The 17,109-nt window shown below is 39.2% G+C and overlaps 1 protein-coding gene and 1 non-coding gene across 11 annotated transcripts in view; one reads left to right on the forward strand and one right to left on the reverse strand.

Moving 5' to 3' along the window:
- TTC13 (tetratricopeptide repeat domain 13) overlaps positions 1 to 11,904 on the forward strand; it is a 202,629-nt gene extending 190,725 nt beyond the window's left edge. For 6 of the 10 annotated variants that reach the window (XM_060192005.1, XM_060192006.1, XM_060192009.1 and 3 more), the window contains 4 exons: positions 6,059 to 6,137; positions 6,279 to 6,358; positions 8,840 to 8,963; positions 11,183 to 11,904. In XM_060192005.1, coding sequence (XP_060047988.1) covers positions 6,059 to 6,137; positions 6,279 to 6,358; positions 8,840 to 8,963; positions 11,183 to 11,200 — 301 coding nt within the window. In that variant the 3' untranslated portion in view covers positions 11,201 to 11,904. The remainder of the gene's footprint in view (positions 1 to 6,058; positions 6,138 to 6,278; positions 6,359 to 8,839; positions 8,964 to 11,182) is intronic. The other 4 variants (XM_060192007.1, XM_060192008.1, XM_060192015.1 and 1 more) reach the window with 1 other exon arrangement.
- An 836-nt stretch (positions 11,905 to 12,740) lies between these two features.
- LOC132539191 (small nucleolar RNA SNORA40) lies at positions 12,741 to 12,856 on the reverse strand. The gene has a single exon (XR_009550485.1). It is a non-coding gene; the product is annotated as a small nucleolar RNA SNORA40 (small nucleolar RNA).
- Positions 12,857 to 17,109: the final 4,253 nt, after the last annotated feature.

The raw sequence follows: 17,109 nt of genomic DNA on the forward strand, positions 1-17,109 counted from the left end.
ATTTGTCCTGGAAACCCCACGAAACTTATGGCAAAGCGGGAATGATGGCGTATAAGCCACTCTGTATCTGTGAGAGAAAAGGGCAGAATGATTAAATCCGGTTCTTTCCCTAAGACCTGCACAGTCCTATTTCTCCCTTGGCAAACCATGAATGCTAACGCATCTATCTCAGTGAGGAGTCTTGGAGCTCCTCCTACTGGCGTGTGAAGCCATTCGAGAACCCCATGGTCTTGCCACAGTGCCCCTACTACTGTGGGGGTGGAGTTGAAGATTAGAAGGTTTACCGGAGAGGAGGGGGAGAATCGAACAAGGTGCATGTCCTGGAGGGCCTGGTTAACCCTTTCCAGTGCCAAGGAGGCCTCAGGAGTTAACTTACGTTTTGAAGAGGGCTGTTTGTTTCCTTTCAACAGGTCAAACAGTGGTTGGAGGCAGCTTGTGGGCAGATAGAGATACTGCCTAAGCCAATTTAAATTTCCTAGAAAACTTTGTAAAGAAGCAAGAGTAAGGTTAGAAGGGAAGGTAACATTAGGTTTTAAGGGACAAATTTGTGTTAGAGAAATCTCTGAACCTAGGAAGGGTATTGGAGGGATTAGCTGTATCTTCTCAGGGGCTACATTAAGGCCGCTTTTCTTTAATGCAGGAATGAGAAAATCACGTAAGGCATAGAGATCTGTATCTGATTTTCCCCATATTAAAATATCATCTGTATAATGAAAAATATTAAGGCCCTTATGAATATATGGGACAAGGGCAGATTTAACAGCCTCCTGACAAATTGTAGGACTATTGGCCATACCCTGGGGCAGCACCACCCATTCAAATCTATCAGCGGGGCTGGCATTATTAATAGATGGAACAGAGAAGGCAAAACGTTTACAATTTCGCGGATTCAAGGGGATAGAGAAAAAACAATCTTGTATATCAATAGCTATGATTGGAATTCCCATGGGAATTGCAGAAGCAAGAGGCAAACCCCTTTGGGGGTAGCCCCAGACCTGCATGGTTTTATTTACTGCACGGAGATCTTGAAGGAGGCGCCATTTTCCTGAGCGCTTGTTAATCACAAAGACAGGAGTATTCCATGGGCTTCGAGAATGACGAATGTGTCCCAAGGACAACTGCTCTCGGACGAGCTCTTTCAAAATTTTTAGCTTATCCCTAGGTAAAGGCCACTGTTCCACCCAGACAGGCTCATTAGAAAGCCAGCTTAAGCGGGGTGTTTGGCTACGAACAGTGGCATTTAGTATTGGGGGTGCTGAATAGACCTGGTATCGCGGGAATGAGTTTTACGCTCTGCAGAGGCGTCTGTGGATATCCTAACATCAAGACATTCCAGAAGATCCCTGCCCAGTAAGTTGGTGCTAATATTAGCTACCAAAGGGCGGAAGTGTCCGGTAGAACCTTCTGGGTCTTCCCACATACGTGAGTCTCGTGTGCAAAATGCTCTCGTCATCCCTCCTATTCCATGTAAACTGGGTCCAGGGATGAGTTCCCAATCTTGGGGAACCTCTTCTTGCCTTAAGATCATCTTTGCTGCCCCCGTGTCAATCAGAAATTTAAAAGGAATATTGCCAATCTTTACTGTCATAGAAGGGTGACCTTGTTCTAAAACAGGAGTGGTCCACAAAATCTCAGGCCCCGAATTTGTACCATTCAGGGGCGAACCATCTTTATGAAATTGGGACCGACAATCTCTCTTCCAATGAAACCCCTTATGACATTTTGGACAAACAGTACGTGGTCTCTGGCTCCCTGACTAAAAGCGGGGTTGCTCTGGCTGGAGGCATGGTTTCCCTGACTGGAGGCGTGGTCGCAACTTATCAGGACATTGGTTACGCCAGTGTCCTTGGCGACCGCACTGAAAGCAGGCCCCGTTTTGCTTACGTGGGGCAACTGCATAGACCTGCGTCGTAGCGGGTGTCCCATAATTGCCTGATGTAAGTTCCTGTGTCGCTAGAATCCAATTATCTGGGTGTAGGTGTTTAAGATTAAGGCATACCTGACGGAATTGTGGTGTCATGCCTTCCCAGACAATAGAGCACAGGAGTAGTTTGCGGACGTCAGGATTATAAACCTTTCTCTCTAAGCTTCTATTCACCCTTGAGATGAAGCTCGCCAATGACTCATCAGAGCCTTGGTGAAAAGAGTTAATGGGAGCTGATGGATCTACATCAGGTGTGGTCACCCTTTCCCATGCTTGTGTTCAAAATAACCAGTTGGAAACCTGGCTTCTGCCTGCTGAGCTCCAGATTCATAAGCTCCTGCTCCAAACAAAGCATCAAAATTCCATTCTACCTGTTTGTTACTATTTTCCTGCGATTGCCTAGAGCACTCATCGCGGAAACATGCCTGCCACTGAAGATAGAGTGGGTCTGGGAGTGCAGCACGAGCCAGTCTTTCCAGTCTTGTGGTGTATTTAAATGCTGGTAAAAGCTTCTCAAGACGGACTTGGTCCATGGAGAGTGCATCCCGTCCTCCCTGACTGCTTGTCTGAGCGTTCCAAGTTCCTTAGAGGAATATGGCTGCCACGGTTGAGGGTTTTGTTTAGAAGGGGCCAAGTTTACCGGGAATGTGTGGATTTGGTCCGATGGCGCGGGAGAGGGAGCTACAGAAGTGGAAAGTTCAGTAGGAACTGCTGTAGTGGCTGCAGGGGAGACTAAACGCATATCTACGGGGACGGAGCTCCCGGGGTGGACTGCACATGGTTTAAAATCCTTAAATGCTGAAAAAATATCCTTTAGCTCTCGTATCTCAGTCACTAGGTCCCTTAATGGTGACGTATCAGCAGGGGGCGGGGTCAGGGACGAGGAAGCCTCAGGCAGAGCTGAAACCGCGGCAGCAGGGGCCAGGGGCGGGGTCCGGAAAACGGAAGCTGCAGGCGGAGCTGAAACTGCGGCGGCAGGGGGAGGGGCTAGAGAACTGGAAGCCTCAGGGGAAGCAGGGGGCGGGGCCAGAGAAGCAGAAGGAACTGAACACATGTCTGTGTGGACAGCTGGGGGAGGGGTCAAAGGAGCGGCCAAACACGTGTCTTCAGGGGCAGCGGTTTGGGGGCTGACTGCAGATTGCTTAGGGTGTTTAAGTCCTAAGCAAATATCCTTTAACTCCTGTATCTCAGCCTCAAGGTCACTTAACCTTTTGGCGGGAGGCCTTGTACATATCCTGAAAATAGTAAATATAGCCATGAGAACCCATGGTGTAGCAAAAATTAAAGCGTCTCTGAGATCGAAAGCCTGTCCCAGGAGAGAAGGATAGAATGTCTGGGACACCTCCTCATAAAACGGAAAAAATCCCATGGTGGAGGGAAACGCGGGGCCACAGAAGTGGGCGGATGCCACTTACCTCTGTCTGGGCGGTTTCGGAGACCTCAGGCCGGGCATGGTGTGGGTACGGAACACGATGGGCGCCAGATGTTGTTGCGGCGGTCTGGTGTCGGGCTGCACCGCGGAGAAGAGAGCGGACGTCCAGAGCAAAGGGGTACACAAATCTTTATAATAGGATGGGGGGGGAGGTTTGGTTCAGACCACGTGGAGCCAGCCGGCAATGGCCGACCATGGGGGGAGAGCAGGGAGCGAGACCTCAGAGTGGGAGAGCCGAGAGCCCAGAGAGAGCGAGGGGAGGGGTGAGGGGGCTTTTTATTGGGCGACAACCAGGGGTGACGTGTAGGGCCAGGATTGGTTGAAAGGGGGCACTCTAGGATTTAGCGGGGCATAGAAAAACCTGGGGGCGGAGCCAGGATTGGTTGAAAGGGGCACTCTAGGATTTAGCGGGGCATAGAAAAACCTGGGGGCGGAGACTGCATCAGAATAAGTCCTCAGCAACAATCATGTGTCTTTGGAAGCTGAGCAGGGATCTGTGAGAATAAGAGAAAGAGGCCAGGAAAAGGTGACTAAGAATAGACCAGACCCATGAGAAAGGTTAATTACCAAGATTTAAATTCATGTGTGTGCAAGCCATCAGAGAAGCAGCCATGGCAGGGACAAATATCTCTCTCTTCCCTGACCCCAGGCCAGCTTTCTGCAGTAACCGCCCACTGCTCAAGCATCCAGTCACAGAGCATGCTCGGGCCAAGAAGGGCCAGACTTCTGGCTACCTGCAAGTTAAATAACTTTGGTTTTCATCAGTCCATCAACCTGATGTTAGCTCCAGCCAATTACATTCCAACAGTTATGCCGTGTCACAACATAGCACTACAAATCTACCTCTTCCAATAGCCATTTTTTCCTATTTTGTTTTGAGAAATTGAGAGGGGAGGGGTAGGTTGTTTACTTGCTTCACCCCCCACAACCCCCTCATCCAACCCAGGTCCTTATACATGGTAATGTGAGCACTAAACTGGGTGCACCCACCAACTTGTCTCCCAAGTTTATTTCAATCCTGTATATTCCACATATGAGAGAAGCCATTGGGTAGTATTAGTGCCTGTGATTTTCTATGACTTCAGTTTTGATGCAGAATAACTTAATCCAACTCAATCAAATAAATGCTGAAAGACTTCAGTTTATTCTTAACAAAGATGGTGTGGCAAACAGCCTTATTGCCTTTAGAAAGACAAAAGAAATGTCATCAGGCTCTTCAGACACACAGAACTGATCTGCCCTCTTCACTGACAGATAATGAAAAGGAGGTGCTGGTGTTTATAACAATTTTTATAACAGTGCTGGTGTTTATAACAATTAGGTTTGCTCTGCCTTCTTAAGTACTGTAATATATTTTTAAATGTTGGGAGCTGGGCGGTAGCGCAGTCAGTGGGTTAAGCACATGTGGCGCAAAGTGGAAGGACTGGCGTGACGATCCCGGTTCGAACCTCTGGCTCCCCACCTGCAGGGGGTTTGCTTCACAAGCGGTGAAGCAGGTCTGCAGGTGTCTTTCTCTCCCCCTCTCTTTCTACCCCTCCTCTCTCTATTTCTCTCTGTCCTATCCAACAATGACATCAATAACAACAACAATAATAACTACAACAACAATTAAAAACAAGGGCAACAAAGAGGAAATAATAAATATTAATATATATATATATTTAAATGTAATATAAGCTTAGATTTTCCCTGAAATAAATGACTTCATGAATGTGTAATGTTTGGATAAATTAAAGGACTATCGTTACAAAAAAAAAAAAGGAAAGAAAGGAAGGAAGAAAGAAAGAAATGTCATCCCAATCATGGAAGTCTTTTGCCTTTTATTAGTTAGTAACAGGATACATCAAAAGGAATACCAAAAAATGCTTACATCAGCAAAATGTATAATGGGTACATTAACAAGGAATTATAAAAAGAAGAGATATCTGGGAAATGGTGGGGCAGACATAGACTAGCCATCAGTTTTTTTAAATTTCTTTATTGGGGAATTAATGTTTTGCATTTGACAGTAAATACAATAGTTTGTACATGCATAACATTTCTCAGTTTTCCATATACAACCCCTACTAGGTCCTCTGTCATCCTTTTTGGACCTGTATTCTCCACCCCCACACATTTTTAACTTCACCAGGTATTGATACAAGGGAGACTACAGCACTGGAGCTTCCTCTAGTTCTATACCACCTCCTGTTTGGTACTAGGGGTTGGAAATTAAACTGTGTGCTGGCAAAGCAATCCCCTACCTAGTGAGCTATATCTTTTAACCTAAGGTTTGTTTATTTATTTATTTATGTATTTATGTATCAGAAAGGGAACTAGAACCAGAGCATCATTCTGGCATATATGATACTAGGGACTGAGAACTCAAGACCTCAAGGGTTAATCAAGCACTCTACCTGTTACGCCATCTCCTAGGCAAGTGATTATAAAAGCAAAATATTTTTATGTTTAATATCTAAAGAATAACTTAAATTAGAACTTTATCTTTCATTATGGAAAAGTCAGTTGTGCAGTTTTGTTTTGTTTTGTAGTCAGCTCTAGTTTATGGTGATGCTGGGGGATGAACCTTGTACCTGGACATCCCATGTATAAAAGTATAAAAGTCTCTTTGCATAGCCATTATGTTATTTCCCCTGCCCTGTGATGCATTTTAACACAACTTTTTGTATACTTGAACTGATTATTGTTCTTTATTTAAATAGTGTAATAGCTTACTCAGTGATTGTCGGAGCACTGATGGCAAGTGGAAAAGAAGTAGCAGGGAAAATTCCAAAAGGAAAGGTATTCTGGAAATGGGAAGGAAAGTGGTTGTTAGTGTAAATTCCAATTTGTGAATTTTTCATATGAAGACACATGAATTAAATAGATTTCAAAGTGAGCCTTAATTCTCCATTTTTAATTTAATATGTTTTTCTTTTTCAGTTAGTGGACTTTGAAGCTATGACGGCACCTGGATCAGAAGCCTTTAGCAAAATAGCTAAAAGCTGGATGAACTTGAAAAGGTGAGAGTCAAAAAAAGGGCTAATACTGATAATGATAAAGGAACTAAAATTAACTTTTGAGCTATATGAGACTGGAATTTATTCACTTATAAATTATTACCTATCTTAAGGTTAAGATACTTTATTGCTGTGTAATACTCCTTATAAGTGTATATAGATGAAAGCAGATAATGAGATAGCCTGGAAGGTGGTGCAGTAGATAAAGCATTGGACTCACAGACATGAGGTCCAGAGTTCAGTCCCCATCATGGAATATGCCAGAGTGACGTTCTGATTCTTTCTCTTATTAATAATAAATAAATTCGGGAGTCGGGCGGTAGCTCAGTGGGTTAAGCGCAGGTGGTGCAAAGAGCAAGACAGGCAGAAGGATCCTGGTTCGAGCCTCCAGCTCCCCACCTGCAGGGGAGTCACTTCACAGGCGGTGAAGCAGGTCTGCAGGTGTCTCTCTTTCTCTCCCCTCCCTGTCTTCCCCTCTTCTCTCCATTTCTCTCTGTCCTACCTAACAACAATGACATCAATAATAACTACAACAAAAAACAACAAAGGCAACAAAAGGGAATAAATAAATAAATATTTTTAAAAGGATTTAAAAATAAATAAATTGTTTTAAAATTATTAAGAAGTTGAGAATGGGGGCTGGACAGTGGTGCAGTGGGTTAAGCGCACATGGTGCAAAGCACAAGGACCAGAATAAAGATCCTGGTTTAAGCCCCTGGCTCCCCCCTGCAGGGGGGTCGCTTCACAGGTGGTGAAGCAGTCTGCAGATGTCTGTCTTTCCCCCTGTCTTCCCATCTTCTTCATTTCTGTCTGTCCTATCCAACAACAACGACAGCAGTAACAACAATGATAACCACAGTGATAAACAACAAGGCCAACAAAAAGGGAAAAAATAGCCTCCAGGTGCAGTGGATTCATAGTGCAGGAGCTGAATCCCAGTGATAACCCTGGAGGCAAATAAATAAATTAAATAAATAAATAAATGTTAAGAATAAGTTAATGAGTATATAAATGAAAAGTTACAAGTATCTTTATGTAATGAGATAATCATTTTTCTTGACTACTTTATCCTTTGTTCAATATTTCTACTCGATAGAGGTGTAAATTCCTATTTCCTTGAATGGTGACTCATAATTTTTAGCATACTTTTATTTCATTTCATTGACTGTTAGGTTTACATCTACATATTTTATTGTTTTTGCTGCTATAGTAAATAGGACTGATTTATGAATTTCTTCTTCTGACTTAGTGTTTGCATAGAGGAATGCCACCAACTTTTGTATATTAATTTTGTAGCCTTACACTTTACTGCATTGCTTGATAATTCCCAGGAGCTTTTGGCTGAATTCTTTAGGTCTTTCTTTGTATACTATCAGATCATCTGCAAATAGTGGCTTGACTTCTTCTCTTCCTATCTGTATCACTTTAATTCCTTTCTCTTACCTAGTTGCTATGGCAAGAACTTCCAACACTATGTTGAATAGTAACAGTGACAGTGGACAACCCTGTCTAGTACATGATCTAAGTGGGAATGCTTGCATTTTCTTACCATTGAGTATAATTATATCGAGCAATTGAATATAATGTTGGCTATAGGTTTGTTGTATATGGATTCCACTAGATTAAGAAATTTTCCATCGATTCCCATTTTTTGTAATGTTTTGATCATGAAAGAATGTTGGGTTTTGTCAAAGGCTTTCTCTGTATCTACTAAGATAGTAATGTGGTTTTATATTTTTCTTTATTGGTATAGTGGCTCACATTGATTGACTTATATATATATATATATTGAACCAGCCTTGCTTCCTGGGATAAATCCAGGTTGTGATATACAATCATTTTAATATACTTCAGTTGGCTAGAATTTTGTTCATTATTCTAACATATTCATCAGTGATATTTTTCTGTGTGTGTGTGTGTGTGTGTGTGTTTCTGTCTGCTTTTGATATCAGGGTGATGTTGACTTTTAAGAAGTATAGGTATTAACTCTTCCTTGAAGGTTTTGTAAAATTGGTTTGTAAAACCATCTGGTCCTTAACTTTTGTTGGGAGTGTTCTTGACAACTGTTTCAATTTCTATGACTGTGATTGGACTATTTATGCTTTCTAGTTCCTCTTAGTTCACTTTAGGAAGATTGTATGTTTCTAGGAACTTTTCCATTTCTTCCATGAGAGCCTTTCATGATACTTTGGATTTCTGTGATGTCTATTGTGATATCTCCTCTTTAATTTACAGTTCTATTTACTTGAGTCTTTTCTTTTTCCAGTGAATCTAAGAGCTTCAGTGTCCAAGGGTTTGTCAATTTGTTTACCCTTTCAAAGAAGCAACACTTAGGCATACTCCCATACCATTCCTACCACCAGAGTACTGAATCCCTAGTCTCCCCATTGCAAGCCACCAGTTTCCTAAGGTTGCAGACATAGGTCAACCATCATCTCTACAACTATCTACATTTGTATATAATTTCTCCCCTTTTTCTTCTAGGTACAGTCCTCTCAAGCCACTCATGACACCGTTACTACATCCAAATCCCTCTCCTTTTCCTCTCTCTCTGGGTGCTAATGGAGCTGGAGTTCAGAGACATCTTGTCCTCTGGCTCCTATCGTTTGTATGTTCTTTTTATTTTTTATGTTATTTCTGCCCTGGTTTTAATTATTTCATTACTTTAGCATACTTTAGGGTTCCTTTGTTCTTCTTCTAAGTGGTGTGTGTAACCAAGTTGTTTGTTTGAGTTTTTTATTTCCTAGTGTGTGCCTCTATAAGTCTGAATGTCCCTCTTAGCTATGTCCCAAATATTTTGATAGCTTATGTTTTAATTTTCATTTGATTCTAGGAACATTTAATTTCTCCCTTAATTTCCTCTTTGACCCAGTTAAGTAGTGTACTGTTGAGTTTCCATATTTTGGGACTTTTACTAATTTTTTGCTTGTTCTTAAGTGTTAGTTTAACTGAGTGAAACGTATTACAGACTTTATTTTGAATTGTGGCAGCATTTGTTCATTCAACCACATTTTTACCACAATGTAGATTTTGAGAAAGTGGTACTTATTGTAACTTCGGTGAAGAATATGTATGAGTCAGTAAATACTCGCTAGGAATGACCCCTGATGATTTCCTGTGGGAATTCCAAGAGTCCAAACTTTGCTGGTTCTTATTTCCGGAAGAACAACATAGGAGTGTATAAGTTGAAATAAGTTCAACTCAAAAGATGTTCAATAAATAATAAACAAATTGCTCTATTTGACCATATTTATCTTTTGTTCCATCATCATGTTTTTGAATCATAGCCACCTCTAATTTTACCTTTTGACATATTTTTGCCATAGCCACAATTCTGTGAAAGTTACTGAGTTTATTTGTGCTTATTTAAAACAGAGAAATTCACATCTGTTAGGGAACTTTTGTTTTAACTTGTATTATAGTTTATAATGAATAATTCTAAGACAGTTATACCTTGTCTCAGTATATTCTTATTTCTGGTTTACTAGTTTGCACAGATTTTAGCAATTTTCCCATAAAGCCAGTATCTCACTTCTGTTTCTTTTTTTTTTTTTTCTTTTTTAGTGTTAACCCTTAAAAAATGATACTACTGCACCAAAGTAAAAAACTCTGGTATAGGTGGATGAGTGGGGAGAATACAGGTCCTGGAAAAGGATACAGAAGACTTATTGGGGGTTATGTATTGTTATGTGGAAAACTGAGAAATGTTATACATGTACAAACTATTGTATTTACTGTCGAATGTAAAACATTAATCCCATAATAAGGGGGGTAGGGTTTGATTTTCATAGCCCCTTGGGGGCTGGGTGGTGGCACACCAGTATGAAGTGTAAGGAATCATGCAAGGATCCCAGTTCGAGACCCTGGCTTCCCACCTGCAAGGGTGTCACTTCACAAGTGGTGAAGCACATTTGCAGGTGTCTTTCACTCTCCCTTTCTATCTTCCCCTCCCTCTCAATTTCTCTTTGTCCTACCCAAAAAAGAGAAAGCAAAAAAATGACCACAGGAGCATTGGGTTTGTAGTGCAAAGATATCCCTGTAGGAGAAAAAATAAAATTGTACTACCTTACATTGTCATTAAAGTCTCACAGTGTACCTTTGTATATATTATTTGTCCCATGGTTACTTAGTGGGTAAGAATACTATCTTAGGTATAGATAGGGGAATTGGTGCTTAGAGAAATAACTAAAGTGGGGGTTAGGTGGTGGTTTACCGGGTTAAAAGCACATAGTACCCCTGCTGTAAGGATCCCAGTTTGAGCCTCTGGGTCACTACCTGCAGGGGGCTTGCTTCACAAGCACTGAAACAGGTTTGCAGGTGTCTTTCTCCCTTTCTATCTCCCACTCCTCTCTCTGTCCTATCTGCTGAAATGGAAAAAAAAAATGGCCACCAGGAGCAGTGGATTCATAGTGCCAGCACTGAGCCCCAGCATGATAACCCCAGAGACAGAGGGGGGGGGGGAGAGAGAGAGATGACTAAAGCTAAAAACTAACAAGGAGTGAGATTGGACCTGAAACTTATGTATTCTGATTCCAAAACTATCCTAAACCTAACAGGTCATTTGTAATTGTTACTGTAAAAATCAAAATTTTTCTTTCCCAGAGACTATGAGCTTTCAGAGGCATATAAATGTGAGCCTTCTGATCTCCTAGTCTATAGTTATAGAAGGATCTGTTCTCAATATTTCTGCCTTTGTAATATTACCTGACATCACACAAATGGAAGGTTGGTAAATTGATTGTCACAATAGGAATAAATATAAACGTTGCCCTTTTTTGTAGCATTGTATTAATTTTCATACCCTTTCTGTGTGTTTTTCTTTTTCAGTATTTCGCCTTCTTATAAGACTCTTCCATCAGTATCAGAGATGTTCCCAACATTAAGATCAATGATCGAGGTGCTAAACACTGATTCTGCTCCACGTTGTCTTAAGAAACTCTAGTTAGCTGTGGTATTTTTAAAAGTAAAGAGCCGGACCTCTTGCTTAAGTTATTTTTTAAAACACGGAATTATAAAGAAATTGGGTCCTTTATTATTTTTGATATCAATTTTTGATAGGAATTGAATACTTGAAATCATTTTCTTTTCTGAACCATAGCAAAAATCATGGAAAGATTTTTAGGAGAGAAAAACTGGGAGAGAAAATATATATATTAGACTGTGGTCTGTTGGTTTCCACTTGTAAAATCTACAATTCTTTCATTACAGCAAAAGTTCACTTCTCAAGCCAGAAACTAATAATTAAAAGTAACAAAGAAAATGTTTTCATTCTTTTAAAGATGTGGATATTTTCCAGAATTTTTTATGTATATTGTGATTGGCCATCTTGCTTTTAACTTGTAGTTGAAAATTTGAGGTTTCTCCATTTTATTTGAACAATGAAAAGTTCATAGGCATAAACACATACCACAGAGTTCACAGCCAAGAACACTTATTAAACAGTATCTGCCAATGATCCAAACACTGAATTATTGAACTGTTTTTTTTCTTTCTCTTTGTTGGAAAAAAATAAACAGGTGATTTCTTTAAGTCACCAGTTTTTAACATTAGATTATGCATGCTTTCATTTTGTGAATTTGTTTTACTTTCAAGTAAAAGAATATAGTGGAAATTGCTGAGTTTTTAGTTTACAGACAGGACAAGTGACAGTGAGTAAAATCAATTCATTAAACTGTTGTCGTTTCCAAATCATTTTCATTTCCCTTTGATTTTTGTTAGAATATGAATAGCCTACTCACTGCTTTTGTATTAAAGTGTCTCTCTATAGAGCATGACATTTTGATCAAGTAGGGCTTGCCCTCTGGACAGATAATATTCCTCATGCTGATGTGTACTTCAAAATAGCTACAGAGATGTGGCACATATTCTCATTTAGCAACCAAGGAAAAGGGGTTAATGATATAAATTGTTAAGCAGATCTCATTTTATACATTTCATGTCCACAAATCAATTTTATCCTATCTAATTGATTTTGTGAAGATAGGAATGTTATATCAGCCATGCCCAGTGACTTGGGAAGCAGCATAATTCCATCTGTTACTGACTTGAGGGTATGGGGTAGGCCTTTGGTCTGCATTTTCACTGATAGTCAGGTGATTGACACACAGGTGATATAGCAGCCTACTAAAGAAACATCAAACCATGATATCATTAACTTCTATGGATACTTGTTTGCCTCAAAGTTTTTTCTAATTGTTATGAAGCCAAGTTTTTTTTTCTCCTAATCTTAAAAAAAAAAGTCATCTGTTTTATATTGACATTCCAGTCAGAATGCAAATCATTACAATATAGCTAAGATTTCCTAAGTGCTTTTCATTTGTCATTTCTACAGTCTGGAGGCAAATTTAGCTTGCCAATAAACCCCACCACTTTGATCTGTTTTAGGTATGATCCTTCTTAGAGTATCAAAACTCATGAACAGTGAGCTCTGGTTGCAAAAGAGGATTTGTTTTTCTCACCTGTCTAAAAGTTTTTGGCTACAAATTTAAAAAAAAAAGTAAGCACAAGTTCTTGAATTATATTGTATTTGTGGTTAGAATTAATTAATTATATTATATAGAATTAATTAATTATATTGTATTTGTGGTTAGAATTAAGGCAGTTCATTTTTTCTTCAAGTTGTGTTTCCATGAATATGAAATCACTTTAGTTCTACAGCTTGTTACATATATTTGTTTATTTATTATTATTGGATAGAGACAGAGAGAAATTGAAAGGAGAGGGGGAGGTAGAGAGACAGAGAGACACCTGCAGCTCTGCTTCACCACTTGTGAAGCTTTCCCCCTGCAGGTGGGGACCAGGGGCTTGAACCCAGGTCCTTGTGCACTGTAATGTGTGCACTGCTTGGCCCCAAGTTCTACAGCTTGTAAACCCAGTGATTACCAGTGCAGTTAGTAGTCCACCAAAGTTGGGTATGCAAATATATATGAAATAAAAAATGAGTTCTCTACAATTGGATATAATTATAAGAAAACTCCAATTTCTGCTAGTAATGAAAATTTTAACCTTGTTTTGTTTCTCAGTCAGAGAAGCTTGTAATTCTCTGTCCTGATTGGCCACCTATGAAAGTTCACATTTTCTGTGCTAAGGTAGTGGTCTCTGTGCAGCAGCATCTACCACTGAGCAACTAGGTTGCTAATCAACAGCATGTATACTTCCTGATGGCTTCTCAACACTCCAGAACCTTTGACTCCAAGATACCAGGCTGAGCATACAGAATTCAGTTCAAGTGTTCAGTTATTGTGGTGGATCCCATGTCAGCCATCACTCAAGTATGGTGAGCCATGCTGGGTTTTGACCTTCTCAAAGCTACCATCTTTTCCAGGAAGGGACATAGAAGGGTGGGAGAAGGCGTGTGTACTAGTCTTTTAGAGCCAGTTCATTTGGAACATTTACTGTGGTGGTGGTTGTCCTCAGTGTTGCACATTTTTACCTCATTTAATAGTTTCAAGTGTCCAATGACGTAAACACTGAGTGACTTACCCATCTGTGCTATTGAATTTTTCCTAAATACTTGTCATATAATAAGCACTCAGTGAATTATGATGGTGGTGAATCAGTGGGAATCCCTAAATATAGTTCCATTTACTAAGTAAATTAAGTAATGTTGACTATTTGCTTCAAGTCATCTAGAGTCTCCTGGCAGTCATCCATCATTAATTGGTTTATTATGTAATGAAACTTTTGGTAGGTTATGAATGAACAAATTTGTCAAGACTTTTAAAAAAATATTTCTTATTTTTTACCAGAGCACTGCTCAGCTCTATTGTAAAGTGACAAGGGGCTTTGGAACTTCAAGCATATGAGTCTCTTTGCATAAATATTATGTTGTCTTCCCCACCTAAGACTTCATAATGTCAGAAATAAGAATTGTCACTTGTCACTAGAATCAAAACTTAAAATGATACATCTCTGTAAAAAAATATTCTCAGTTATTCTTTCAATTAGTAGACTTACTAGATCTATAGTTAACTTTTTAAGTATCAGTTTGGTATAGAAGTAACTTTTAAAGTTAATACAGTACCTTTTGCTTTACGTAAACACTCTTACATTTTACAAAGGTTTAAAGTAACAAAACTATTTTCAATACAAAACAATAATATAAGAGATAGCTAACTATTAAAATACATATGTTTCAGTGCCAAGGAGTTGACACAACACTAGAATAACATTCCTTACAAGCATGAGACCCTGCCTGGGTTTGATCCTCAGCAGCGTATAAGAGAACAAAAACAAAAATAAATGAGTTCATGAATGGTGGAGTGATGTTTTGGTTCCATAAAAATAAAATAAAGTGCTTAATCATATTTTATATTACATGCCTTTTAATGCTCATAAGACTGTAGAACCTAAAGGGGTTGTCATATCATCTAGTCAAGCTTCTATACCTTGTAACTGAAGAAAGTAGGGCATAAAGACATGAGCAGCTTTCCAAGATTATAATAACAAGCTAACAGGGCTGATGATGGACCTCAGTAAAGAACATTATCATTGACTCTAAAGCAGAAAACTGACAGTGCAACCACCCATTGGTTACTCTTTCCAACTAAATAGCCTCTCCATTTTTTTCTTCCTCTTTCTACTCCTATTTCCTCTTAATACTTCTTAAATGAAATATTCATGCATAAAATAGTAGTTTAGCTATATAGTTTAGCCAATGCAGAGCTTAAAGAAGCTTTTTTTTAAAAAATAAACCAATGGCAGTACCTCAGACTGAAAAGCTGTACAGCAAAGGAAACCATAACAGAAAAACTCCCTACATAGTGGGACATCTTTATACATCAGATAAAGGACTAGTAAACAAAATATATAAGAAGCTCACTTAACTCAGCAACAACAAAAAAACTCCATTAGAAAATGGGGCAAAGGGAAGATAAGAGGATTTAACAATTATTAACATATATGCACCCAATGAGGGCCCATCTAAATACATCACACATACTGAAAGAACTACAAAAATACATCAATAGTAATACAATAATAGTAATAGACTTCAACACCCCACTCTCAAACTTAGATTAACTAAGCAGAGAATCAACAAAGAAACAAGAGAATTAACTGAAGAGATGGGTAGATTAGGCCTGCACATTTTCAGAGTTCTGAAGAAACTAGAATACACAACCTTTTCAAAGCCACACAGCACATCCTCAAGGATAGATCACATATTAGGCCATAAAGACAGTATCAACAAATTCAAGAGCATTGAAATCATCCCAAGCATCTTCTCAGACCACAGTGGAGTAAAGCTAGCACTCAGCAACAAACACAAAATTGTTGGAAGTCAACAAAATTTGAAAACTCAACTCCATACTGCTTAATAACCACTGTGTCGGGAGTCGGGTGGTAGCGCAGTAGGTTAAGTGCAGGTAGCACAAAGAATGGCATAAGGATCCTGGTTTGAGCCCCTGGCTCCCCACCTGCAGGCTCCTTGCTTCTCAGTCAGTGAAGCAGGTCTCCAGGTGTCTGTCTTCCCCTCCTCTCTCCATTTGTCTCTGTCCTGTCCAACAACTAAGACAACAAAAACTACAACAATAAAACAACAAGGGCGACAAAAAGAATAAGTAAATAAATATTTTAAAAATATATAAAAATAAATAAATAACCACTGGGTCAATGAGGAACTCAAGCAAGAAACTCAAAGGTTCTTAGAATCAAATGAAAATGAAGACATAAGCTATGAAAATATTTGGGAAACAGCTAAAGTGATACTTAAAGGTGATCTCATAGCCACACCAGGACACATTAAAGAACAAGAAAAAGTTCTAATAAACGACTTTAATGCACACCTTAAGGACTTAGAAGAGGAACAGAGAAACAAACCCTAAAGCAATGAGAAGGACTGAAATCACTAAAATTATAGCAGAAATTTAAAAAAAAACATCAAAAATAAGAGATCCATACAAAAGATAAATGAAGCCATATGTTGGTTCTTTGAAAATTTAAACAAAATTGACAAACCCTTAGCCAGACTCACTAAAGAAAAAAAGGGGGGAAACTAAAATAAATAGAAATGTAAATTATAGGGGAGATACCACAACAGACAACACAGAAATCCAAAAATCATGCAAAGCTTCTATGAACAACTATATGCCACCAAGGTAAGAATCTGGAAAAAATGAAAGAATTCCTAGAAACATATACCCTTCCAAAAACTGAACCAGGAAGAAGTACAAAACCTAAATGGACCAATCACAGACAAAGAAATTGAAACAGTTATTAAGAACCTCCCCAACAACAAAAGTCCTGGACCAGATGGCTTTACAAATGAATTCTACAAAACGTTTAGGAAACTGTTAATACCTATACTTTTAAAGCTCTTGCAAAAGATTGAATAAACAGAAACACTCCCTTCCACCTTCTATGAAGCCAACATCACCCTACTACCAACACAACAAAAAAGGAAAACTACAGACCAATATCTCTGATAAACATAGATGCTGAAATATTGAACAAGATCCTAGCCAACCAGATACAGCAGTATATCAAAAAGATTGTTTATCACGGCCAAGTGAGAGTCATTCCAGGAATGCAAGGCTGGTTCATTATACATAAATCAATGAATGTCATTCACCACAACAATAAAAGCAAAACCAAAAATCACCACATGATTATCTCAATAGATGCAGAGAAAACTGACAAAATCCAACACCCATTCATGCTCAAAACACTACAAAAATGGGAATATATGGAAAATTCCTCAAGATATTAAAGAGTCCATATACAGCAAACTTACAGACAACATCATACTCAATGTG

This window comes from Erinaceus europaeus, chromosome 6 (genome assembly GCF_950295315.1).
Source record: "Erinaceus europaeus chromosome 6, mEriEur2.1, whole genome shotgun sequence".
Taxonomy (NCBI): domain Eukaryota; kingdom Metazoa; phylum Chordata; class Mammalia; order Eulipotyphla; family Erinaceidae; genus Erinaceus; species Erinaceus europaeus.